The sequence below is a fragment of the Antennarius striatus genome, chromosome 16, assembly GCF_040054535.1.
Source record: "Antennarius striatus isolate MH-2024 chromosome 16, ASM4005453v1, whole genome shotgun sequence".
Lineage (NCBI taxonomy): Eukaryota > Metazoa > Chordata > Actinopteri > Lophiiformes > Antennariidae > Antennarius > Antennarius striatus.
Genome location: NC_090791.1, coordinates 15,689,821 through 15,712,906, shown reverse-complemented (window position 1 = coordinate 15,712,906; position 23,086 = coordinate 15,689,821). Strand labels below are relative to the sequence as shown.

Here is a 23,086-nt window from a genome sequence, read left to right as displayed (position 1 = left end):
GCTATTAGTAACCTGACTTTTGTCTATCCCAATTGCTCTCTCTCGCTCACACACACACACACACACACACACACACACACACACACACACACACACACACACACACACACACACACACACACACACACACACACACACACACACACACACAAACACAGGCAAAGACCGGCCCTAATATACAGTATAATATTAACATCTGTTTTCATAAATAAAAAATAATCGAAAATATTAAAAATAAATAAAGTTTTGATTGATGTGGTTTGATAATGTTGTGATAAAGATCATTATCTTCTTCTTTTCCTTTCAGCTATTCCCTTCAGGGGTTGCCACAGCGAATCAGTTGCCTCCATCTAAAGGTCATTATAACTTTTCTTTATCTGTAGCAATTATTTTAAGCAGCAAGTAGTATTAAATGACGCTGTCATTAATAGTGAGCGAAGTAAAGGTAGTTTGTGTAGTACATACGTAGGTTTTCACATTTCACACGATTTCACTACTTTATAGGGGATGGGGTGTGATGAAGATGGATCATCTGGTGTGATGATGCCTGGAAAGAAAAATGAACAAAAGCAGCAAGCAGGAAGAATCTGGTATGAATTTTCTTTACTTCCCTCTTTTATTGTGTTTGTCTCCCATTCACTCATACACACACACACACCCACACACACACACACACCCACACCCACACACACACACACACACACACATACCCACACACACACACATACATGTCTGTTAGCGTGAACCCCCCAGCAAGAGGAAGGAACCACGATTAGGGAACTAGCAGAACTGTGGTCAGCCTGTTTATTCGTAGAGATAATAATTCACATTCAGCAGTTGTGTTCAAACCCCAACATGCAGACTGGATGTACAGGTTTTGCAGCAATTTTCCTCTGTGTTGTTCTTTTTGCATCACATGTGGCAACAGTACCAGACAACATGGAGATGAATGTGGCTGCTTCGAAGGTGAGGCTATTTATACATGTTTACGACATCTCTATCACATTTATGTACTATATGGTGCACAACTACAGCATTTTCATTTGTCTTTTGGCAATATGCAAGAACAGTAGAGGTAATGTTGCATTTGCATTCAAATTGAGTCAGTTATTACATTACAGTGTTTTTGATTTTAGGATGATATATAGGGTTTGTGTCTGTCTTTCTGTACATCAATCTTGGATCTTTTGGTCACATTTAGAATCTCTACATGTACACACATAATGAACAAAAATTCACGAAATCTCCAGACATGGAAGAACATGCATACTCAGCACAGAGAGTCCATGCTATAAGTTAACTGTTAGTTCATACTGTTAGTTTTCCAATTAATTAACTTATTGCCCACATTTTAGATTATGAAAATAATCTTTCATAATATAAATACGGCAACAATCTTCTTAAACATAGTGTCTGCTTTTCTTGCCAGCTCTTTGTCTAAAGTTCAGCTCTGGTGACAAAATAATTGCTCACAGCAAGAGGGATTACGAAGCTCTTCAACCAATAGCTAATTCAAATTACAAATGAATCACAAGGATATAAACCAATGAGCATTCTCAAATCAGACATCAAAGGGACGACTGTTTTATCTGCCCAAGCAAGCTCCAGGCTTGGATGAAATCAGGACTGATCTCTGTGGGGCCATACTCACAATGACAAAATAGCGCCCTCTTCTGGGGGAAGGAAAAGTGAAGAGTGCATGAAGATCATAACAATCTAAAGTAGGTTTATAATGGGAGCTTGAAATAAAATAAATGTTAATAAATGCAGTTAATAAGTGCAAAGTGGTAATGTTTTTTTTTGATACCTTCACTTTTCCACATGAAATCCTGTTGGAATGTGTGTTGAATTGATTGTGTATGTGACAACGCCCCACTTAGAAAAATTTCCACCAGCTGTTCTTGGTTTAGAGGCAACCCTCTTAGGTTGTGAAAGAGTTTTCTTACAGGTAGTCTATAGTCTACTCTGCTGGCACTGACCTGCATTGTCGACAGTCTCGATGTTGGTGAACGTCTCCATGAACATAAATACATTGTGGGTTTGTTTCCTGCTGAGAAGTTGGCAGAGATCTGGATACAAGAAGGACATAACACAGCAGATGACGCCCACAAGAAAGACAAAAAGACCACTTGAAGTCTGACATCAGAGCAAACTGTTCACTTAGTCTGAGATTTGCCGAGTTATTCTCACATGACATGAAATTTTAATCTATGAGGTGTTGATATTAGATTAATAAATCCTCTTGCCATGTTGGTGTGATTGGCCCTTATCCATCGTCATGAAGCCATTAAACTATCATTATCTTCATCTTCTACATTGCGGCTGACACAGAAAATTAAATGTTTTATGTCTTTTTAAGTTTGTATTAAATTTGAGTGTTCAACTGTTTGGAATTTAGGCTCAAAGGGCCTATATTAACCTAAAAAAACAATGAAGTCTGCTGATTGCTTAATTTTTCATGATTGTTGGTTGTTAGTATAAATAAATCTTTAACAAATACACTGACAATGTGTGAAAGTTCTTACTTTTAGAAAAAAAGAAGCAAACTACAATAGAAATATAATTTTTGTATAGATGACCCAAATTAACTTCTGTTACGATGAAGCAATTAGAAAACTTAACATTGAAATAAAATGATTTATAAATGAAATTGCTGCATACTAAATTTGATTGTGTTGAGTCTGTTTTCTTTTCTCTTTCCTTTCCAGACATTCATCCGTAAGTCCAGCTCTCTCTGTGCTGGTGAACAGGAATATGTTTCCAAGAGGAAATTGATAATTTTCCAGGCTCTCAGCAACCTGGGAATCAACTGCACTCTAGTAAGAAAGGGACCCTGAACATCCTGTATATCATGAAATTTGATTCCATGGACATCACACCAATGTCTGGTACCTACTGTACATCTATCTATCTATCTATCTACCTACCTACCTACCTACCTACCTACCTACCTACCTACCTACCTACCTACCTACCTACTGTACAGCTTCAAGAACTGAGATTTAGCAACAAAGACACAATTGCCCCTGATATGTGGAAAACACATATAATTAATTAATTAGGGGACCTTAGTATATTGATCTGTGTTGTCTAAGTGTGGAATTTAAATGAAAAATTCATAAATGTAGGAAAGGATGAGATGACGCAATGCCAATAAAGGGATTCATCGATTGGATCGATCAACATTTGCCATTCTCCATCTCCATCTCTCTGACCAGAACGCAGTTCCTCACATTGCCATGATGGCCTCAGGTGGGGGTCAGAGGTCAGCTGTGGGTGTGGTGGGTTTCCTGTATCAGATGGAAAAAGAAGGCCTGTTGGACACTCTGCTCTACCTGGGAGGAGTTTCTGGGTCAACGTGGTAACAACATAACTTTACACATGAAGCATTCAGTCCAGTGAGGTGACTTTAGCTCCTGCAGACAGTGGATTCCAATTCTGTAGGGAGGAATATTTAAATTGAGGAATACAACAAGAAACATTCTATGCTATTAATATTGAGTTCTGTTATTGACATGATTTCCACGTTATTCAAGAGTGACAAAAGATCTTGAGCAGAGAAGAGGGCAGAATTTTTTTTTCACTGGATGCCAAAATGGTTTCCTGATGATTTTATTTGAATATCTCACATTTAGTCTTTACATATCTAATAAAATATGAGCAAATCTAAACTTTCTTGATTGTAAGAAGTATTACCAGACACTTGTGGAGGTGGCAGTAGCTGAGTCCACAAGGACTTGGCTTGGGGGCCAGATGGTGACAAGTCATGGATGGATTGTGAACTGGTAGGACTGGGGAGATGCCAGTTCATCTCCTGAGTACTGCTGAGGTGACTTTAAGCAAGGCACCAAGCCCCACAAGCTGCTCCTGTGGCGCTGCTACGAGCTGCCCTTCCCTTCCCTCTCATCAGCTGTATGTCTGCAGGCCCTTTGTGGGTGTATGTGTGCTCCAACCTGTAGGTGCGTTTATATAAAGTATATAAAGAATTTCCCCACTGTAGATTAATAACAATATAATTGTTTAAAAAAAATTACATTTACGAACAATTATTTCTTCTACATAATTACAGCCTCCTCCATTTGTGTAACAAAATTTGTTATATGATTTTAATGTTAATATAATGCTAGATTAATATGGTAGTGTTCAATCATGAATGTGTATTATTGACTTTTATTTTCAATGTATATTTTTTCAACACATGGAAAACACATAATAAGTGTAACATACATACATGGAGCAAAGTAATAAAAACATACAATGGTATTCACTTGTGATATACAGGGAGGGACAACTTTAGTCACTACATCTAAAATCAATGACAGTCTTTTCCAAACAAAGACTGTCATTAATCTTTTAGTCATGCTTTGAATTTGTAATAATTCAAACTGACTGAAAGGTTTTTCAGTCTGGATATGTCACATATCAAATGAATCTTAACTCTAACAGAAACACAGAAAAAAAACATTCAACTTGTAAAATGACCATCCTGATGTATTACACACATTAAGAGACAACTACAGGTGTTTCTGTTCCAAATCTGATTACAAGTCATTTGTGTTCTTAATTCAACACAATAATCTTCAGACTAAATCAATTCAATATTTTAGTATTAGTTTACCCACTAATTGATTTATCATATAAAATACTGTTCAGGATTGACCAGGACAGTTTCGCTTGACCTATGTGTGCCCGTCTCCTCTGGTAGGTCTATGGCCTCCCTCTACAGTGACCCCCACTGGAGCACCAACATGGACACAGCTGTGGCCCGGCTGTCGGGTCCGCGGGTGGAGCCGCAGAAAGCTCTGGCTTGGCTGGGCGAGAAGGCAAAGGAAGAGTACTTCTCTCTTACTGATATCTGGGGGGTGATAACATCTGTGGGGATCATGAAAGAGGTATCAGGGCAAAGATACACACAGCTCTGTTGGTAACACACCCTACTGATGATGTAGCACTGCTATTAAGTTACATCTACAGAGAAATATCTTCCGTTTCATCAGATGGAGTTACGGCACCTTTCTGATGAAGCCAACAGAGATGCTTCCAACCCTTATCCCATCTACTGTGCCATTGAGAAGTACTGCTATTCAAATGGACCTATACAAGGTGTGCACATTCACACACACTACAGAAGCATTCATACAACAGTTTAATGTCTCTTTTGCACTGATGATTTTAGTTTCATTTATCTTACCATGCATAAAATATCACAAGGTACCAGATACCAGGTTGGCCAATGTAAATACAAAGAAAAAAAATTAGTATGGAAGAAGTGAGATGATACTGTTATTGTCAAAGAAACATGTGCGTGCTGTTGACTTGTTTTGAAATCAAAGCCGACTCTGTGTTTCAGGGAAATGGTTTGAGCTGAGTCCTCACGAGGCTGGTTTCACCGAATTGGGTCTCTTCATTGAAACTTCTCTCCTGGGCAGCAGATTTCATGATGGAGTGATGCTGGAGAAGGTGCCAGAAATGGACATGGTCCAACTACAAGGTGTGTATATACAGGCTCAGCAAGTTGTTGACGGAGAGTGGAGTCTCCAATTGACATGGTTTTCAACTACAGAGGAGCGACTAAACCTTGAGATTCATCCATCCATCCATCCATCCATCCATCCATCCATCCAATTCAGATTTTTTTCCCTTTTCCTCCCTTCCACAATATTAGAGGCTGTTCGTCCAAATGTATACTAATAGTTCTTCAAGATTTTACATATATAACCTCAATCTCAACTCAATCACAACATGCAACACTGATCAATTAATCATACATATTCATCTGTATTGCTGACTCATGCAGGTATTCTTGGCTGTGCTTTGGCTGTGGAGGACACTATCAGAGGGGTTATCCCTCCCTGGATGAATGGTAATCCCTATTCTCACACACAATGATAACATTTTTAGATTCCCTGTCTGTTTAAAGTGGAAAAGTAATCACAACTCCATAATAATTTACTTACTGGGTGTCTGTGTGTGTCTGTGTATTTGTTCCAGTTCCTGAGCACATAGACTCTGCTGCTGAGTACCTGCGTGTGTACAATTACCTTGGTAAAATTATTGCCCTGACCAGGATCGCCTTTAAGGACCCCGCTGCTTTGTCTGCCCTGGACCAGCTGCAGATTATAGTCGAAGGTAGGATTGCTACAAATGTGACCAGCTGTCATTCTAAAATCAATGTTTTGGTGCAACAATTGTGCATAATTGTGCATGCCATCAGTTTTCCTCCAAGCTGAACTTTGCTGCGTCTGTAATCTAAGTGTCTAATTCAAAATGTCACAGTGTAAATGGAACCTGTCTTCTGCAGAAACCATGAAACACAATGAGTCAATGTGGCTGGAGACAAAGAGTATGGATGAAAAGAAAAGCCTTTTCAAGCAGTGGAGTTTGGAGCTGGTGGCGGCCACAGAGACCTGGCGCCAAAGTCTGGAGGATGGAGATTTTAAAGACAACGGTCCGTGTATGGCAGACTGTTACCAACAAGCATTTGTTTTAATTTAAGCATTTGTTTCATATTGAATTTTTTTTCACACTTTCCTTCTAGTGTCTTTGATCACAAACCGCATCCTACCTCTGATCATAAAATGGGAGTGGGGAACAACCAGAAACTTCCTCTACCAATACCAAGGTGAGAGGTCTCTATGGCTCTTATAAATCGGAAGTAAAGAAAGAAAGAAGTGGTCTGATAACAAATTATTTATCTATCACAGAACTTATATTGCTATAAATGGATGGCATGACATTCTCAGCATTTTTACCCTTATCTACATGGAACTGTTAAATTACAGAGAAAACCAGGAGTTCATGTTTAACAAACCTAAAAATGAGCAGTGATTAGATCCTTACAAAAAGAAATCACCATTTTAAAGATAAAAATTTAAAACAACACAATATTTTTCCAAGCAATATCAAAAAAAAAATCTTGCTCTACAGATTATTCATTATATTAGGAAAAGTTAAAAGACTTATCTGAAAAGGTGTATTTGAAGGAAGTAACAATCAGGAAGTTTTGGAAAGATTTTCATAACCTGGACAGTTAGTTTCCTATTGAGGATTAGGTACAGAGGTAGTGTACTCTGGTCTGTGCAGTAAATGTGAACAGTAACTAAAATAACTTATGAAGAATAACAATAATAATAAGTTTTCTCTATATAAATACATGTTTGATGTTTGTGTGAATAAAAATGTTCCACTGGTCGGCAGATGAAACCGTTCCACCTTGCCTCAACTCTGACAGGATTCACCTGATCGATGCGGGGCTGCTGGTCAATGTGGGCTACCCTTCATTCCTGGGAGACAAACGAGACATTGACCTCTTCATTGCACCAGAGTACAGTGCTGGGGACATGTTTGAGGTGATGTGGCAATACCATAAATGGCCTACTGAGGTCTAATTGTAAAACAACTGGGGAATTAGTTTACGGTGTGACTCAGATCTTACATAAATGTCTCACCACAGTATTCAACCCACACAATGAGCCATTTAACCATTTACAGGCACTGGTCCAAATTGTACTATCTGACATTTTCTTCACTATAAGCAGAACTCCTTTCTAAACACAAACAATCTCGTATTCTTGTTAGTGCAGTGTGAATATTGTCCATTTTGCATCATTGGAGTCCAAAATTTTAACCCCTAAGAACCCACATCCATTCATTTCCACTTTGGCCCTTGAACCTTTTGTGTCTTGCAGGATTTTTTTTTTGTCTTTTGCTCATCACATTTTCCTGTTATGGCTTCTTTAAGAAAGAGAGAGTGAAATCATGATAATATTTATGAAGAAAGATAATTATATTTTAATGCATTTCTTTTACATATATATATGAGTATATGAAGCTAAGTCTTCTGCTTAGCTCTGAGTTTGTGTTTGGCTCTCTTTCTTATCATTTGTTATGACATTGTCTACAAGGGACAGGACAATTGTTGAGTTGTTGCTCAGACTTAATCCATAATATGGACTCAGTAAAACTTTAGACTCTTAATGCACTTTCTGCTCACTTCACAGACTCTGACTCTTGCAAGAGACTATGCAGCTGAGGTGAAGAAACCTTTCCCAGAAATACACAACAGCATCCTTGAGGAGAAAGACTGGCCAAAGGACTGCTATGTGTTTGAGGGAAAAGATGGGGAGCCCACCATTGTTTTTATGCCACTCTTCAACAGAAACAACTGCAAAGGTCTTTTACTTTTCTTCTTTTCATCTTTCAAAAGCAAAATCATAACTTTTCAGCTACAGGCATGAGTTTTCAGCTCTACTTCCTCAATTACAAAGTGATCTTCGTCATCAGTTTTCAAAGTGGGGATTGTGACAAAAAAAACTAACATTAAAGCATCTGTTAAATGGGTTAACACACACATACAGTATGTATGTATGTGTGTATGTATGTATGTATGTATGTATGTATGTATGTATGTATGTATGTATGTATGTATGTATGTATGTATGTATGTATGTATGTATGTATGTATGTATGTATGTATGTATGCATGTATGTATGCATGTATGTATGTATCTATGTGTATATATTTATTTATTTATGTTTAAACATCCACTCAGTTTATACATTCATTCAACAATAACAAGGTCATGTCTTGGATAAATGAACTAGACAGCAATTCCATCTGCCCTATCTGCCATTCTCATTCTGTCTCTCTCCTTCTCTTGCCGTATTTTTTTTCCCACCCAACCGCTCAAGGCGAATGACCGCCCTCCAGAGTCTTCCTCAATGAGGGAGTTATTCCATCTTTTATTATAGCTCTGGTGGGTTCTGTTGGGTTTCTGTGTCTGTAAAAGCACTTTGAAATGTCTGTTGATGTGATTAAGTGCTCTATAAATACAAGTTTATTGATTGATTGATTGATTGATTGATTGATTGATTGATTGATTGATTGATTGATTGATTGATTGATTTATGATCATGTGATTTGTTAACATGTGGCCCCAGAACAGGTGATGGAGACTGAACTTATGCTCCATGTCGTCTCCAGATGCAGACGAGTACAAAGCAAAGATGGAGGAGTTCTCCACCTTCCAGCGCCCCTTCAGCCAGGAGAAGACAGAGTTTGTGTTGGAGACGGCGAAAGCCAACATGAAGAACAACAAGGAGACTCTGCTGAGGGAGATTAATAAGGCTGTTGTCCGTCGACAGAAGAAGTTGCTTGAGGCGGGGGGTAGTGAGAAAGACCCAGAGTGAAAGAGTCAGAGATGATATTGAAGCTGTGGCTGTAGCTCAAAGATGAGTCCGACATGTCACTGCTGAGTGTGTCTGAAAGAAAACAGGAGTTAGCGTCTATCTGATGTAGAGCCGTGTGGATTGTTGACGGATGAATCACTGACTTATCTTATCGAACACATCTTCTCTTCTTTTTCCTTCTGCAAAGGTGTTACTCTTCTCAATCTTGTGTTTACAATCTGTGGATTCAGTGAGTGTCAGAGGAGCAGAGAAAACAAATGCAACCAACATAAAATGTACACAACTTGGGAGTTACTGAATAAATATAAATGAATTCTTGAATTCACATAGTTTAAATTAATCTGAAGATGTGAAATTAAAAGAATTTGTGTTGACACTCCTGTTTTTAAGTTTTCTGATGTTTATTAGCTTCCAGTGGTATCAGTCTAAGCAGAATACTCCAGATATTCATCACATCAGGAACATTCTATGAACACTTTCTATGTCCTGGTGATTTCTGTGTGCTTTTTCTGTGTTTTTCCCTGACGGAACCTCCATAAGGGATCAATACATTTCTACTCTACTCTCTCTCTGTGTGTACATCACACAGCTGATGCTCAACAATCCCAAAGTATTGCCCAGCCAGAGGAGTTGATGATGATGAAGGTGTCCAGGAGGAGTCCTGATCAGATGTTCAATCACATCCACTGCTCCATCAAACATAAAGGAGTGACAGCTGATCATCATAGAAGTTGGGCGTCCTCACATTCTCTCTGAGGAGTGGAAGGATACCTCCTAACTTATTCAGAGGAACCATTGTGATGAGGGGGCAAATTATTATTTAAAAATAGGTTAAAGATAGATAGATAGATAGATAGATAGATAGATAGATAGATAGATAGATAGATAGATAGATAGATAGATAGATAGATAGATAGATAGATAGATAGATAGATAGATAGATAGATAGATAGATAGATAGATAGATAGATAGATCGATCGATCAATCGATCTGAGGATCTGGTTCTGAGTGATTTTGTCATTGCCACATTTTTGCCATATTTCACCCTCCGTAGTTTCTGTCTACAGTAAATCGGTTTACAAGAAGCATTTTTACATGAAGTAACCCAAAGTGAACGCTAGAGGTCGTAAACCATCCGCAGGAGGCAGATCCAGTATGTAGGTCACGGCGGCCGGGCACCCATCAACCTCATCCACGGATGATCGTGTGGGAGCAGGAAGATTTGTTTGTCTGTTTTAATTACTCCCGCAGACATGCTTTCTTTTATAATGTTGAACAAAGTAGTAAACCTGACTACCCACTTGATGCGTTTAGTTAACTTTTATTATAATTAGTTGGAGCTTCCTTCATCAAACACCGATCCCCCCCCCCCCCAAACGTGCTATGGTGTCAGATGTCCATAAACTATGAAGCATCTTTCTCCCTGATGTTTTATACATCGTCAGTTGAAAGTTAGATTCTTTCTATTCATACGTGATGAGTATGTTTTCTGTGGTTGGGTTGTGCGCTCTGGGTGCGCTCTGCGTCGTCAGTGAAGTTGCCTTATCCACTGCAGACGAGCGAGCGGTGCGCCACGAACATCCACCCCTCTCCAAAAGAGGAGAATAATAATAAGAAACCTCTTCCTTAAGATCTTTCACCGCTGACATGTCTTCAGGGTGAAAAGAGGCAGAAAAAATTAAAAAAAAATCCAACATTACACACGCCAGATGTCAGGACGCCCAAGTGAAGCGAACGACGCCGTGAGGACGGATCTCCATCCAGGCTTCTAAACCATCTCTGCGCTCCGCTCCACGGGGGGACAGACGGGGGGGGACAAGAGGAACAGGACAAGAACGGAGAAAAATGTCCAAAGTTGGGTCGTGTCATCTACAAGTCCCGCAACAGTTGCAGAAAATGAGCATGAATTGAACGAAGGATGCGAGTCGTTTGGGATATATCTTTTATTCTGCAAACATATATCATCTGCACGTCATCAGGTAAGAAGGAACTGAGTTCTTAGAAAACAATTTAAAAAAAAAAAATTAATCAAGAAAAACAAAAATAAAGTGAACTGCCCGGAGACAGAGTAATAATTGTAAACCTACAGAAAATTATCATTAAACGGTGTCTTTTCACATATGTCCATCTGCCTGTCACCCTCATGTCATGTGTCTCACTGTTTTACTGTACTACAAGTCAACAGGCTGTGCACTCAGTGGGACTCACCAGTAACTCTAAGACACACTGGTGACTTTAAGACGTGAAGATGATTGAATTCACGCCACACTGATGGAGAACCTCTGGTTGGCACATGCAGATCAGTGCTGGGCTTCGCACAGGCACACACACACACACACACACACACACACACACACACACACACACACACACACACACACACACACACACACACACACACACACACACACACACACACACACACACACACACACACACACACACACACACACACACACACACACACACACACGCCTACTGAGCCAATGTGAATGTAAATAGTTAATGAACGCTGTCATTGTCAAAGAGCTCGAACAGCATGGCTGTGTCAGGGAGGCAACCATCCATTTAGTCTCAGCGGATCAGAGAGAAGACTTCCACTGCCAGCCTCACACTCTCTGTGGATGTGCACAGACCAGATGTAACATCTCTTCACAACTTCATTTCTAAATTAACATCAAATTTATAAAATGCCGTTTAAAAAGATATGAAGTAAATCAGAGAAAAATTAAGCTTAATGGATGAAAGAGAACTTGTTAAATGGGGGATTGGTTTTGTTAAATTGTGATACAGAGAGACAGATGTGTAGGACACACAGGTGGGACATGGGCGGTTATTATAGATCACACTACACCAGGTAAAATAAGAGACTACAAAATGTGCTGCAAGTGATGTTTGCAATAAATTTAACACAAATACAGACTTCTGCAGCTTCTAAATGATTCAACCCTCAACACCAAGCATCTAGCTCCCTGTAGAGACCCTTAAGCTGCAAACATGATGCGCAGCTTCTGGCAGTGTTCCTGAGGAATCCTCCAGTTCCTGAATATTCCTGGTTTACCTGCTGCAGAAACCTTCTTCAGATCCCACCACAGATTTTCTGTGGATTCAATCAGGTGACTGTGACGGCCTCTAGAATGATCCAGGACTTCTTCTGGAAGCAAGCGTCGGTGGACTTTGAGGTTCTGATGGAGATGTTTCTGCTAGGATTGCCTGATGCTTGATGGAATCCATCTGACCCTCTCCAGGCTGCAGGTTTCCAGAGCGGCTCCAGAGCATCACTGAACCACCACTATGTTTCACTGTAGGTTGAGTGTTCTATACAGCATCAGCTTCATACAGTACCTCTGATCCAGAGGCCCACTTCTCTGTGCTTTCAGTCAGCAGCGGTGAACATAGTGTTCAGACATGGAGCTCTGATGGAAATTTGGGCCTTGGGAGTAAGAAACTCAGTGCTAAATTTAAATAAGTTTTAACAACATCTGATTAATAAACACGTCTGATGAGTGATGATACTCGGAGGGTTGAATTATTTTTAGACTACAGTAGTCAGTGAAAGTATTTTCTGAAATCAGTTGCATTGATCTATTTGAACTAGTCTTATGTGAAATGTTGGAAACCAGTATGAAGGAACAGGAATCTTGAAAATACTCCTGAACTGAAAAGTGAGATGAAGCTGCCTATTTCCCCTTGATGGGAATCCTTCTTTCCCTCACTTTCATTTCTCTTATTGCTCGAAGCTGAACAACCACTCAGAGTAATTTGTCTCACTTCATTCCACCACTGTTTATTTCTACAAACAATGAGAAAGACAAGGACCTTTTAGTGCCAGTTTTGCAGGAGACACCACAAAAACATGGGTTACAGCTGCTCACAGGAGAATGTACATCGACAGAGACGATTGAAGCAGCTGAGCCAGACTTTTGTCCCACGTGTGAGAGGAGATCAGGACATGCTTCACAGCTGTACTTCCCAGAAAGCACCTGGATAACATCTTTCTGCTCGATGAAACATTACATTTATATATTTTATAATTACATGCCAGGGGGCAGGTCTCTCATGTACTGTTATTTTTGTATTAGATAACTTAATCTGTGGAAGTTAATGTTTTCTACTCTGTCACAGAACCCAGGAAAAGCACTTGTTTACCACTTGGATAGCTCACCTTTGCAGGCATCATTTGTAGAGACCATGGATTGAGTGGGGTCTTAAACCCGATCATGCATCTCATATAAACTCAGTTTGTGGCAGATAAACATGTGATTATTACTCCATAATCCATCCAACCAACACTCTCTTTCTGGTAATATACATCATAACAGCACAGCTGTGACTTTTTCCAATCTGCTCTGTAGTTGCTAGAATACAACTTTGAGTTCTACCGTTCCATCTCGTCCAGCCCCTTCTAGATCTCTGACTGATTTCCTCCACTCATAAATATTATAGAGCCTCCAACCCAAAAAGTGTCGCTTATAAATACTTTAGACCTTCTCACCCTTTAGGAACAACACGTATATTCTACTTCTAGTTGTTATTCAGATATCAGAGCAATAATATCAAAATATTTCTTTTCTGTGTGAAAAATCCTTGAAAAAGAAGCTTTTCACAGTTGTGAAGTGGAGCTGAAGTAGTTCAATAGGCCACAGAAAAAAGAAGAAGAAACTGTCTCTCCATTGTTTCTGCTATCACTGCTACCACTAAGAGTTTTAATCCCATCAAATCTTATACAGGTTATATTTTACTTGACTACATATGAGCCACTTAACCACCTTGATTTAAATTAAACTAAACATTACTACTAGTAGTGGTTGTAGTAGTAATATTGTAGTACTACTAGTAGTAGTAAAAGTAGTAGTAGTAGTAGTTGTAGTTATTGTAGTAGTAGTAATAGTAGTATAGTAGTAGTAGTGGTGGTAATAGTAGTAGTAGTAAGAGTAGAAGTAGTAGCGGTAACAGTAGTAGTAGTGGTGGTGGTAATAGTAGTAGTAGTAGTTATTGTAGTTGTAGTGGTAGTAGCAATAGCAGTTGTAGTAGTAGTAGTAGTAGTAGTAGTAGTAGTAATAGTAGTATAGTAATAGTATTAGTAGTAGTGCAAATTACAGTAGTAGTAATAGTAGTAGTAGTAGTAGTAGTAGTAGTAGTAGTAGTTGTGGTAATAGTAAAAGTAGTAGTAGTAGTAGTACTCATCGTACGTTTCAATCTATTTGCAGTAATGTTTTGAAATGTTAGTTTGAGCTTTGAATGATTGAATATTTTACAGACCAAGCAATCGTTTTGACAATGGAGAAAATAATCAGCAGATTTATTCAGAAAAATAAACCTAGAAAGCCGTGTCAAAAATAATATTTTCCAGGAGCTGTCAAAACGTAGTTGTGTCACAGTTATCTATCAGGGGTGTGTTTATTTATTTCACAAATAATATTCTGATTCTATGATAGTAGAATTAATCCTACGGTTGAACATTTACTCTACTGCTTATATGAAATAAGTAATTATTAATTAAGTAATTATGATCACAATCTAAATACTTTTTTCATCATCTATGTTTTACTGAATATTTTCCTTAAGTAACAGGATTTTTACTTATAAAAGACTACTTTAACAGTGCAGTATCAGCATTAATGTCATTTCCACGGCGGGTGTAAACTCCTGCACCTGTCTCTCCACTAAGCCTTGTTCCTGTTGGTTCTCATGACCTGGTTCTATGTTTCTGCAGCGAGGCTCGTTGTTCAGATGTATCTGTCAGATCCCAGCGGCTCTGTTTTAATTGTGCTGCTGCTTCCAGGCAGCCGAGCTGGATGGCAACTCAGTAGTGGTTCACTTAGTATCAGCCTGAGGCCGGAAACACACAGGACATAAAGTGTGAAGTCAGGAGCGCCACAGGCGGTGGGGCGCCCAGTGGGGAAAACCATAGGGACGTACCTCATGCATCCCTCACCAGCTAGTCACCATTCTGACCTACTTTAAAGCTTCCTTACAAGTTTGCTTCAGATTTAAGCAACAGTACAAATTGGTGCACATTTTTCAGTGAAGTTAAGAGCTTTTGACAAAAATTTATGGTCAGTAATGAAAATGATGTAACTACTGTGTTATGTAATCATTATGAATGAGAGTGTGATGGATCGAATCTCACAAGTACAGATTCTTCTGTGTTCTGTTTCCATGTTCTCCGTGTGTCGTGGATATGACAGTGTATGGATGTATGTATGTATGGATGTATGGATGGATGGATGGAATCAGAAGCAAAGCGATAATATTTCTAGTACTGGTTAGTCTGTTCTCATAAGAGACCTGTCCCTGATCATCAGTTCTCAACCTGAAGCTGATGAGACTCACCAGGGTTGTGTTGACAGCCCATTATTGGAGGTTTCCTTGTCTCTTTCTTTGTCACAGCTTCCAGAAACCCAAGATGGGGACCAGAAAATCAAAAATAATCCGTATCACTTATCCCATCTGGTCAGAGTCTCAATAAGACATGAGATGTTGTGTTTATGTGTTAATCTGCCATGAATGGTACCCAAAATCTACATGTAAACAAAGCACTGACACGGAAAGCGCTGCTTTCTTTTATATGAATTAAACATTAATTTGATTTGTGTTATATCATAACTCACTTATTGAAACATTTTCAAACCATATTCTGTCCTTTCTTAGAACTAAATATCCCCATTAATCAACATAAATGTTTTCTTACAGCTCAGCCTATTGCATCCAAGCTTGATGAGAGTTGGTGGGCATACAAGGACGTCGTCCAGGGGAGCTTTGTTCCAGGTAATAGACCCGAAACATGTTGAATTGTTTTTACACTCGCTGGTGTAACAGAGTAGAATGATGTTTAGTATTACTACAGTAGTACTGCATATAATAGATAGCACAGAGTTAGGAGAGGAGAGGAGAGGAGAGGAGAGGAGAGGAGAGGAGAGGAGAGGAGAGGAGAGGAGAGGAGAGGAGAGGAGGTTAAAAAAAGGTCAGATGAGGTGGGGTGAGATGAGATGGGATGAGATAAACTGAGATCAGATCAGATTAAATGAGATGAGATTAGGTCAGACACAATACCAGGGAAGAGGTGGCAGCGTCAAATACCAAGTAGAATTAAATTTTAAAAATGAGCATGGATAGACACAATAAATAATAATAAATGTTAATAATTTCACGTTATATTTTAAAATACTGATGGATTTTGAATTACTTTTTGACATGTAAATTACTCTCCACATTTAACAAATAAAAAAGAATCTATCTGTATAGACAAGTGTCACTGTGCATATTATGTTTGCAGTGTTTACATCCTTAGCTGTTGGTAAAGTATATATACTCTTGTTTGTATGTACATGTGGTGCTGGTTTTATAATGTGCCTTTATCTCAGTGTGTGGTGTCTGGGTCGCATTTAGGTGGAGTGGGAGGGGCTGGGTGGTGTTGAAAGGGGTGGGAGTAAATCTGTATACATATGGTACATGGTTTGCCGTATTTCCTTCCTGTGTGTTTAATGAACACTACCATACAGAGAGGTGTGCATACATACTGTTTATACACAAGTAAAAGTTCTTTTTTTCTGGCTTTAAAGAATAACTGAACCAGGATCAGACAGGAAATATACTTTACCCACCATCCACTGTTACAATCCCCTCACCCTTAAATTCTCCATCACACCTTAAATTTGGCACCAACATGGATGAAATATCAACAGCTGCCTGAGTCGCTTGTGCAGTTGACTGTTTAGGAATTGAAACACCAACAGAAGGTAGTAATACCTGATGAATTATTAATTATATAGGAGTAATAATCCATAGGATTTCCATTATATTAATCTCCATTGTTGATTGTATTTATGTTCTGCATTTTCCAGAGATTCTCATATTAATGCCACACAGTTACATCTTTATATATATATATATATATATATATATATATATATATATATATATATATATATATATATATATATATATATATATATATATATACACATATATATATATATATATATATATATATATATATATCCTTGTCTTTCTCAACAGTCAACTGCACAAGCGACTCAGTCAACTCTTGATATTTCATGCCAAATTTAAGGTGTGATGGAGAATTTAAGGGTGAGGGGATTGTAACAGTGGATGGTGGGTAAAGTTTATTTCCTGTCTGATCCTGGTTCAGTTATTCTTTAAAGCCAGAAAAAAGAACTTTTACTTGTCCTTAGGATACTTTATGAGACTCTATTTTGATGCAGGATTTTGCAGAATCATCCAGTACAAATGTTTTTTGGCATGAGAGTCAAATGACTTTGAGGGACACTTGGTTCCCCTCACATGCCATTCGTTAAATGATGCCAGTGTAATGATGCCAGTGAAAAACTGCGTCTCTGTTGCTCTGCATTCATGCAAAAGAACCAGTGTTCAATCTGGAGCTCCATTTTATATAAATGACTCCTTTATCAGTTCAGAAAGAGACAGAAATATTTCTAAATGACAGCACCCGTATGAAGGGTGTGACGGGCCTTCTGGGAAATCTGAGCCTGTCAGGAGACTCGTCACAGTCCGTGAGCTCATCAGCGAGGGATTCACCCGCAGTCCACTCGCACACTGCACCTTTTTCTGTGCTTGTTATTAGCAATGTGCCAGCAAAGGAGAAACGTCTGTTTCAAACTGTTTGGGGAAAATGAAACGAGAATAAAGTCAGCAAAACAGAGAAGCCAGGACGGCATCCAAAGCTTGGGTCACTGATGGGTGTCGTCTTATGCTTCCATTTTCTGTGATCACCTTTGTAGGCACTCAGGTTATTGGTTGAGAATAGGCCCAAAAAACCACTGTGGGTGTTTTCAAAAAGAAAATAGCAAAAGATGAATGGCTGCCAGCCGCAGAGAAGAAAAAGATTTGCCATTCCCTTTGTGAGGGAGAGGGCTACGAGATGACCCGACGGAGTTTGCAAGGAAAGAGACTAAGCAGAAATGATGCAACTACAGCGCAGCTTAGCCTTAACCGCTGAAGTGTTAGCAATGACAGATAAAAGGAAGCAGAGAGGAAAGAGTCTGGCAATGTGAGTGTGGTTCTTCTGTGATCTGTTACTTTGGCAGAGCAGAATATAAAACTAAATATAACACCAGATACAGTATGAACCACAGATGCCATAAAACAATTCAGAGTCAGGCGACTCTGGTAGGCGAAATAGGCTGCATATCTGGTCCTCGGCTTCATTTCAGGGATTCATTGCAGGAGGAGCACCTTTAGGATTAGTTCATTCAGATCCACCTGGTTGATCCAATATCCTCAGTCCAGAAGAGCGCAGTCCAAGGAACAGCTAAGATACTGCGCAGAACCCTCAGACTCCCAGGCCTCTGGTAGAGGACCTGAGCTTGAGGATGACACACAGACACCACCCCACAAGGGTAAGAGGGACATTTAAAAATAGATAAATAAATGTAAAAAACATAAAATAAAATAAATAAATAAATAAATAAAATTAAATTAAAAAAAAAAAAAAAAAAAAATATATATATATATATATATATATATATATATATATATACTCACAGTGTATATATATATAATATATATACACACACAGTGTATATGCCAGTGAAAAGCTGTGTCTCTGTTGCTCTGCATTCATGCAAAAGAACCAGTGTTCAATCTGGAGCTCCATCAAAGATGTAACTGTGTGGCATTAATATCTCTGCTTTGTCACAGAATCCGACCAATCTAGAAGATGCACTGAACTAGAATGATTACACACAAGTACCTGAACATACATGTAATTAAACTTAGCTGCCTTCATTAAGATGTGTGCTTTCTGCAGTCCTTTGTGGGTGGCTTGGCTAAGAGCTTGTGTGAGAGTTGCTGGTTTGATCTTCACCTCCTGCTGTCCACACGTCGTAGCGTCTGAGTAAGACACCGAATCCAGATCTGCATGCAGCGACTAGTCCAGTTCTTTGATGAGCAGGTGGCCCCTTCCCCTTAACCTCCATCACCACTGTGTAAAGATTAGACTGAATGGGTGAATGCTGGTTTGTGTCAGATTTTCCTTGGGACTCCCCAGATAAATGTATATTGCCTTTCAGTGATCGATCCTTTTGAGTTTGTCAGTAATTAATGCCAATGCTGATGCTACAGAACAGGGAATTCATAATAAAACATTCATCATGCTTTTATTCATTGGGGTTCTTTGCATCTGACAGTATATAACAGTTAATATGACACAACAATCTGCTGAGCCTAAATGATAATAAACCCAATAATTATGTAATTTCTATTCACTTACATGAACAAAGATGAATGATCATTGTGCTGCTGGGTTTCTGCTTCTAAAAGCACAGATCTAAAGTGAAGCTTTGAGTGGAAACATGTTGCTCTGTGTTCATACAACTCTGCACTGATGACTCACACACATGAATACATGCATCAGTGGCCAGTGGTTAGCAATACAGCATCACTTGGACTGGTTTTCATTCATTTTTGATTCTCAGATCCCATTTTAACATTCACTGTTTGCGGTCACGATTCCTCCTCTTTTGCCACTCTTCTTCATCTTGTGTCAGTCTGTTCCGCTTCATCTTTTCAGAAGGGTCAGCATCATTCTCTGGTTGTAAAGTTCTTATGCATGTTTGATTATGTGCGTGTCCGTCTGTCTGCCCGTCCCTTTTACCTCACACACACATCGTCTCATCTCCTCTGCCTTTCCAACTCTCTCCTCTTCCTCTGTTCGTCTTTTTCCCCAACTTTCGTAGACCTGTCTGCTTTTCCTTTGTGTGTTGTCTCTTTAATCTTATTACTTCTCGCAGCATCTCACCTTCATCATGTCCCTTGTTACTCAATCTTCGCTCTCTATTGTTATCCCAATTTACTGTATTGCTTTTCACTTCCTCAGCTCTATACAGCTCCAGTGTGAATGAAGTGAAGATGTTACTGTAATTTGTTTGAATTTGCTTGCATAGTGCACAAACCCTCAGAGGAAATCTCGACTGTTCACTGTACTCAGCAAGGGCTCGGATGAGATTGCTTCCTTTTTATTGCTTTGGTTTACTACAGCCTCCACCCCAGCATCATGGGATGGTCTCAACCAGTTGGTCTGAGCTGTGTGAATCCTATGATGACTGGACCTCTGTGGATGACCACTGGTCTGCTGCTCTGTGTTCAATGCCCAAACAACACTAAAGAGGAGTGCCAGCCAATAATGTTCAAGAACACACAGAATCTTCAGGGCGACTATTATTCGCAATTTCTGCTCCTAGATCAATGATTTTAGTGGGGGACAACACGTGAGAATAAAAAAAAACCAGCTTCTATTCAGGATGTGAAATAAATTCACAAACAAAAAGATATGTGTAGCTCTTGTAAAGGTTCAAATTTCTTAGAGGGATGATGAGATTGAACAAAAATAAGTCTGTTTTGAAATAAAATGGAGCATTTGAAGTAAATATGAAGCTCTTCCTTGGCTAATGTCAAGTACAGTTCCTCTCAGTCGACCAGGCTTGTGAGTGTTTAAAATGTGCCACCATTACCTACTCTCATTTTTAAAAATTAATCAGAATCCAGAAGGATGCAATTGGAGGAAAGTGAGATCATGAGGATATTGTTTGAGCTTCAAGGAAAGGAACAACCAAGACTAAATGTCTGTGGGTTTTCTCCCTCTCCTTGTCATTGTACATGTTTTGATGTCTGCCTACCCGACAGTGAGCGTCTGAAAAGAAGCAAGTAGAAAGATGGTGGAAAAGAAGAGAAGAGGATAAAAGAGAGAGGATTGAGTTCGAGGAGGACAGGCAGGAAGAAAATAAAGACAGACAGCTCCAGGGAGCTGCCCTTTCCTCCTGATAGATAGCTACACTAGCTCTAGCTGTGTGTGAGATCACTGCAGGACCTAAAGAGAGAAAGAGTAGCGGATAAAAGAAGAGATGAAGGGGAGACGAGGTGCTCCGGGGACTGGACCAGTCTACCTTTAGCTGTCTCCACAAACTACATTCAAAAGATTATTAAAAATATTTTAGGCAAGAAAGATAAACTGAAACATGAACTATCTTTCCTATTCTTATAATAGAGATACTTTGCATGTGTTTCTGGTTATATTCAAGGTTCATAATTTCAGGAATCTCAAAATCAACTTTCATTTTGCTTATTACGTAGGTAATGACCTTCTCTTTGATTTGCCTGCCGGCAAGGTATGTCAGGCCTTTGCTTCTCTTTTGTATTAATTGTAGCCTTCAGTGAGATGGTGATGGTATTTATATGGTGGTAGAGAGATTAAGAAAAATGTTGCGTACTGCGAAAATTCACAGGAATGCTTCCTCAAGTCATAACAACTTGATAGCTCTTGTTACCCTACATGCCATCACAGATGCAGAAACATGGTGGAAAAAAGTGAATGTTTGCCTCAGTGGTGGCTCCACATTCTTTCTGAATTACATTTTAGAGTGACTGAGTACCCAAGAAATGTCTAAAATCCATGCACTTTGCCTTTCACCAGTTTTTCTTGTTTGATAAATTGCACCTTATTCAAGCACATCTTGTGCCTCAAAAAATTGTAGGAAATAAAAATTATAACTGATGGTTGTGACATATTAATATGATGTTATCCATAGATAGGTGCTGTTATGTTGTACATGAATTAAAGCTGCTGAAGTTTTTTAGTTTGTTTATTGTAGTACTGTATAGTAGAACAACATCAAAACATCCAATAGGAAGCCATGAAATCAGGATGAGGCACTTGATACTTCAGATGTACGGTATCCCCATCACTGGATCCACTCTTATTGGTAGCTGGTAATGATCAATCAAAGCTAACTAAAGTTAGGGCTAACATTATCTATGTCAGTGAACAATGGAGAGGTTAGAAATGTCACCATAGAAGTTTATGTTTGTAAGGACTCAAGCAGAGTCAACCCTCACCTGATCCAGTTGTTTGTCTGTAGAGGTGTACAGAAAAACATGCAGTCAAAAATAATGTAACATGTATTTGTCCTTTTTAAAATTAAATTAATGAATAAAAAGAAACATTTGATGATGAAGACTGACTGATGAATATTATAAACTCAGCCGCAGTGGGAGCCTATGTATGGTTTCATTTTGTAAAAAGATACGTAAGGGACATATGGTGGGTAGCGTCTCCCTGTGTCTGTGTGGGATCATCATCTTGAAGACGAGATGATCAAGTAATAAATGAAAGAATGAATGAATGAGTGAAAGAATGAATGAATGAGTGAATGAACGAACGAACGAACGAACGAACAATCGAGCGAACGAACGAACGAATACTTTTAAAAAAACACAGAAAATTGTGTCATTCCTTTTTGCTGGAAATGGGCAGGGGACATCTTATGCACAATTGTGAGGGTTAAATATTACCCAAAAACCACCTGGAATGGCCCCCAAAAGGGTTCTAATCTCATCCTACACCTGTTACACTGACCTGACACCATCCTCCCATTATGTTTGTGGCCATTGGTTTATTAGTTTTATTTATCACAGAAAATGCTGAAATTTTAAAGAACCTGTGAGGATAAGTATCAGTATTGCTATTACTTAGATGTGTGTTACCTTTATTACCCCTAAAATATCTTAAATGAATGATATTGATTTGTGCTTGCTCATTGTGTTTTCTCATTTTCTCACTGAGGTAGGAACAAAACTTGCAAAGCCTTTCAGTAGCACATCAGAAAACCCAGTTTAAGTTCATCTCAAACTCAAAAGCTATTTGCTGTCTGATTTGCAAGTATACTACTTCTGCCAATGAGCCAATTCCCGGTGAAATGTATTTGTCTCTCAATATGTGAGCACACTGGAACGTAGGAAATATTATTGTTTCACAACCGCTTTGTCGGCCACTTACAGCTGACACCCAATTACAATCTAACAAATAACACAAAACCAATGTTATCCTGATATGTCTGCTAGTTGGTGGTTTGGGGC

The 23,086-nt window shown here is 39.0% G+C and overlaps 2 protein-coding genes across 3 annotated transcripts in view; both read left to right on the top strand.

The window, feature by feature from the left end:
- The first annotated feature begins 782 nt into the window (after positions 1–782).
- On the top strand, positions 783–9,558 carry LOC137609756 (cytosolic phospholipase A2 gamma-like). 2 transcript variants are annotated; one of them, XM_068337018.1, is made up of 13 exons: positions 783–966; positions 2,709–2,819; positions 3,219–3,361; positions 4,706–4,892; positions 4,998–5,103; positions 5,351–5,491; positions 5,798–5,863; positions 5,992–6,129; positions 6,302–6,448; positions 6,539–6,622; positions 7,198–7,349; positions 8,001–8,172; positions 8,984–9,558. In XM_068337018.1, the coding sequence occupies exons 1-13, from the start codon at positions 856–858 to the stop codon at positions 9,187–9,189; spliced, it is 1,764 nt and encodes a 587-aa protein (XP_068193119.1). In that variant the 5' UTR covers positions 783–855; the 3' UTR covers positions 9,190–9,558. The 2 variants fall into 2 exon arrangements, with proteins under 2 accessions (XP_068193119.1, XP_068193120.1); XM_068337019.1 differs by lacking the exons at positions 783–966; positions 2,709–2,819; positions 3,219–3,361 and adding an exon at positions 3,442–3,959.
- A 1,300-nt stretch (positions 9,559–10,858) lies between these two features.
- Positions 10,859–23,086, top strand: part of LOC137610005 (carbonic anhydrase-related protein 10-like) — an 80,893-nt gene continuing 68,665 nt past the window's right edge. Inside the window, exons 1-2 of the mRNA XM_068337396.1 lie at positions 10,859–11,169; positions 15,887–15,961. Of these exons, the coding sequence (XP_068193497.1) occupies positions 11,109–11,169; positions 15,887–15,961 (136 nt within the window). The 5' untranslated portion in view covers positions 10,859–11,108. The remainder of the gene's footprint in view (positions 11,170–15,886; positions 15,962–23,086) is intronic.

What these genes read in the sequence shown, in the direction of transcription:
- LOC137609756 (XM_068337018.1), top strand. Translation starts at nt 856, where the DNA reads ATGCAGACTGGATGTACAGGTTTTGCAGCAATTTTCCTCTGTGTTGTT. An exon ending in TGGGAATCAACTGCACTCTA is followed by an intron (nt 2,820 to 3,218) that starts GTAAGAAAGGGA and finishes CTCTCTGACCAG; the next exon opens with AACGCAGTTCCTCACATTGC. An exon ending in GTGCTGGGGACATGTTTGAG is followed by an intron (nt 7,350 to 8,000) that starts GTGATGTGGCAA and finishes CTCACTTCACAG; the next exon opens with ACTCTGACTCTTGCAAGAGA.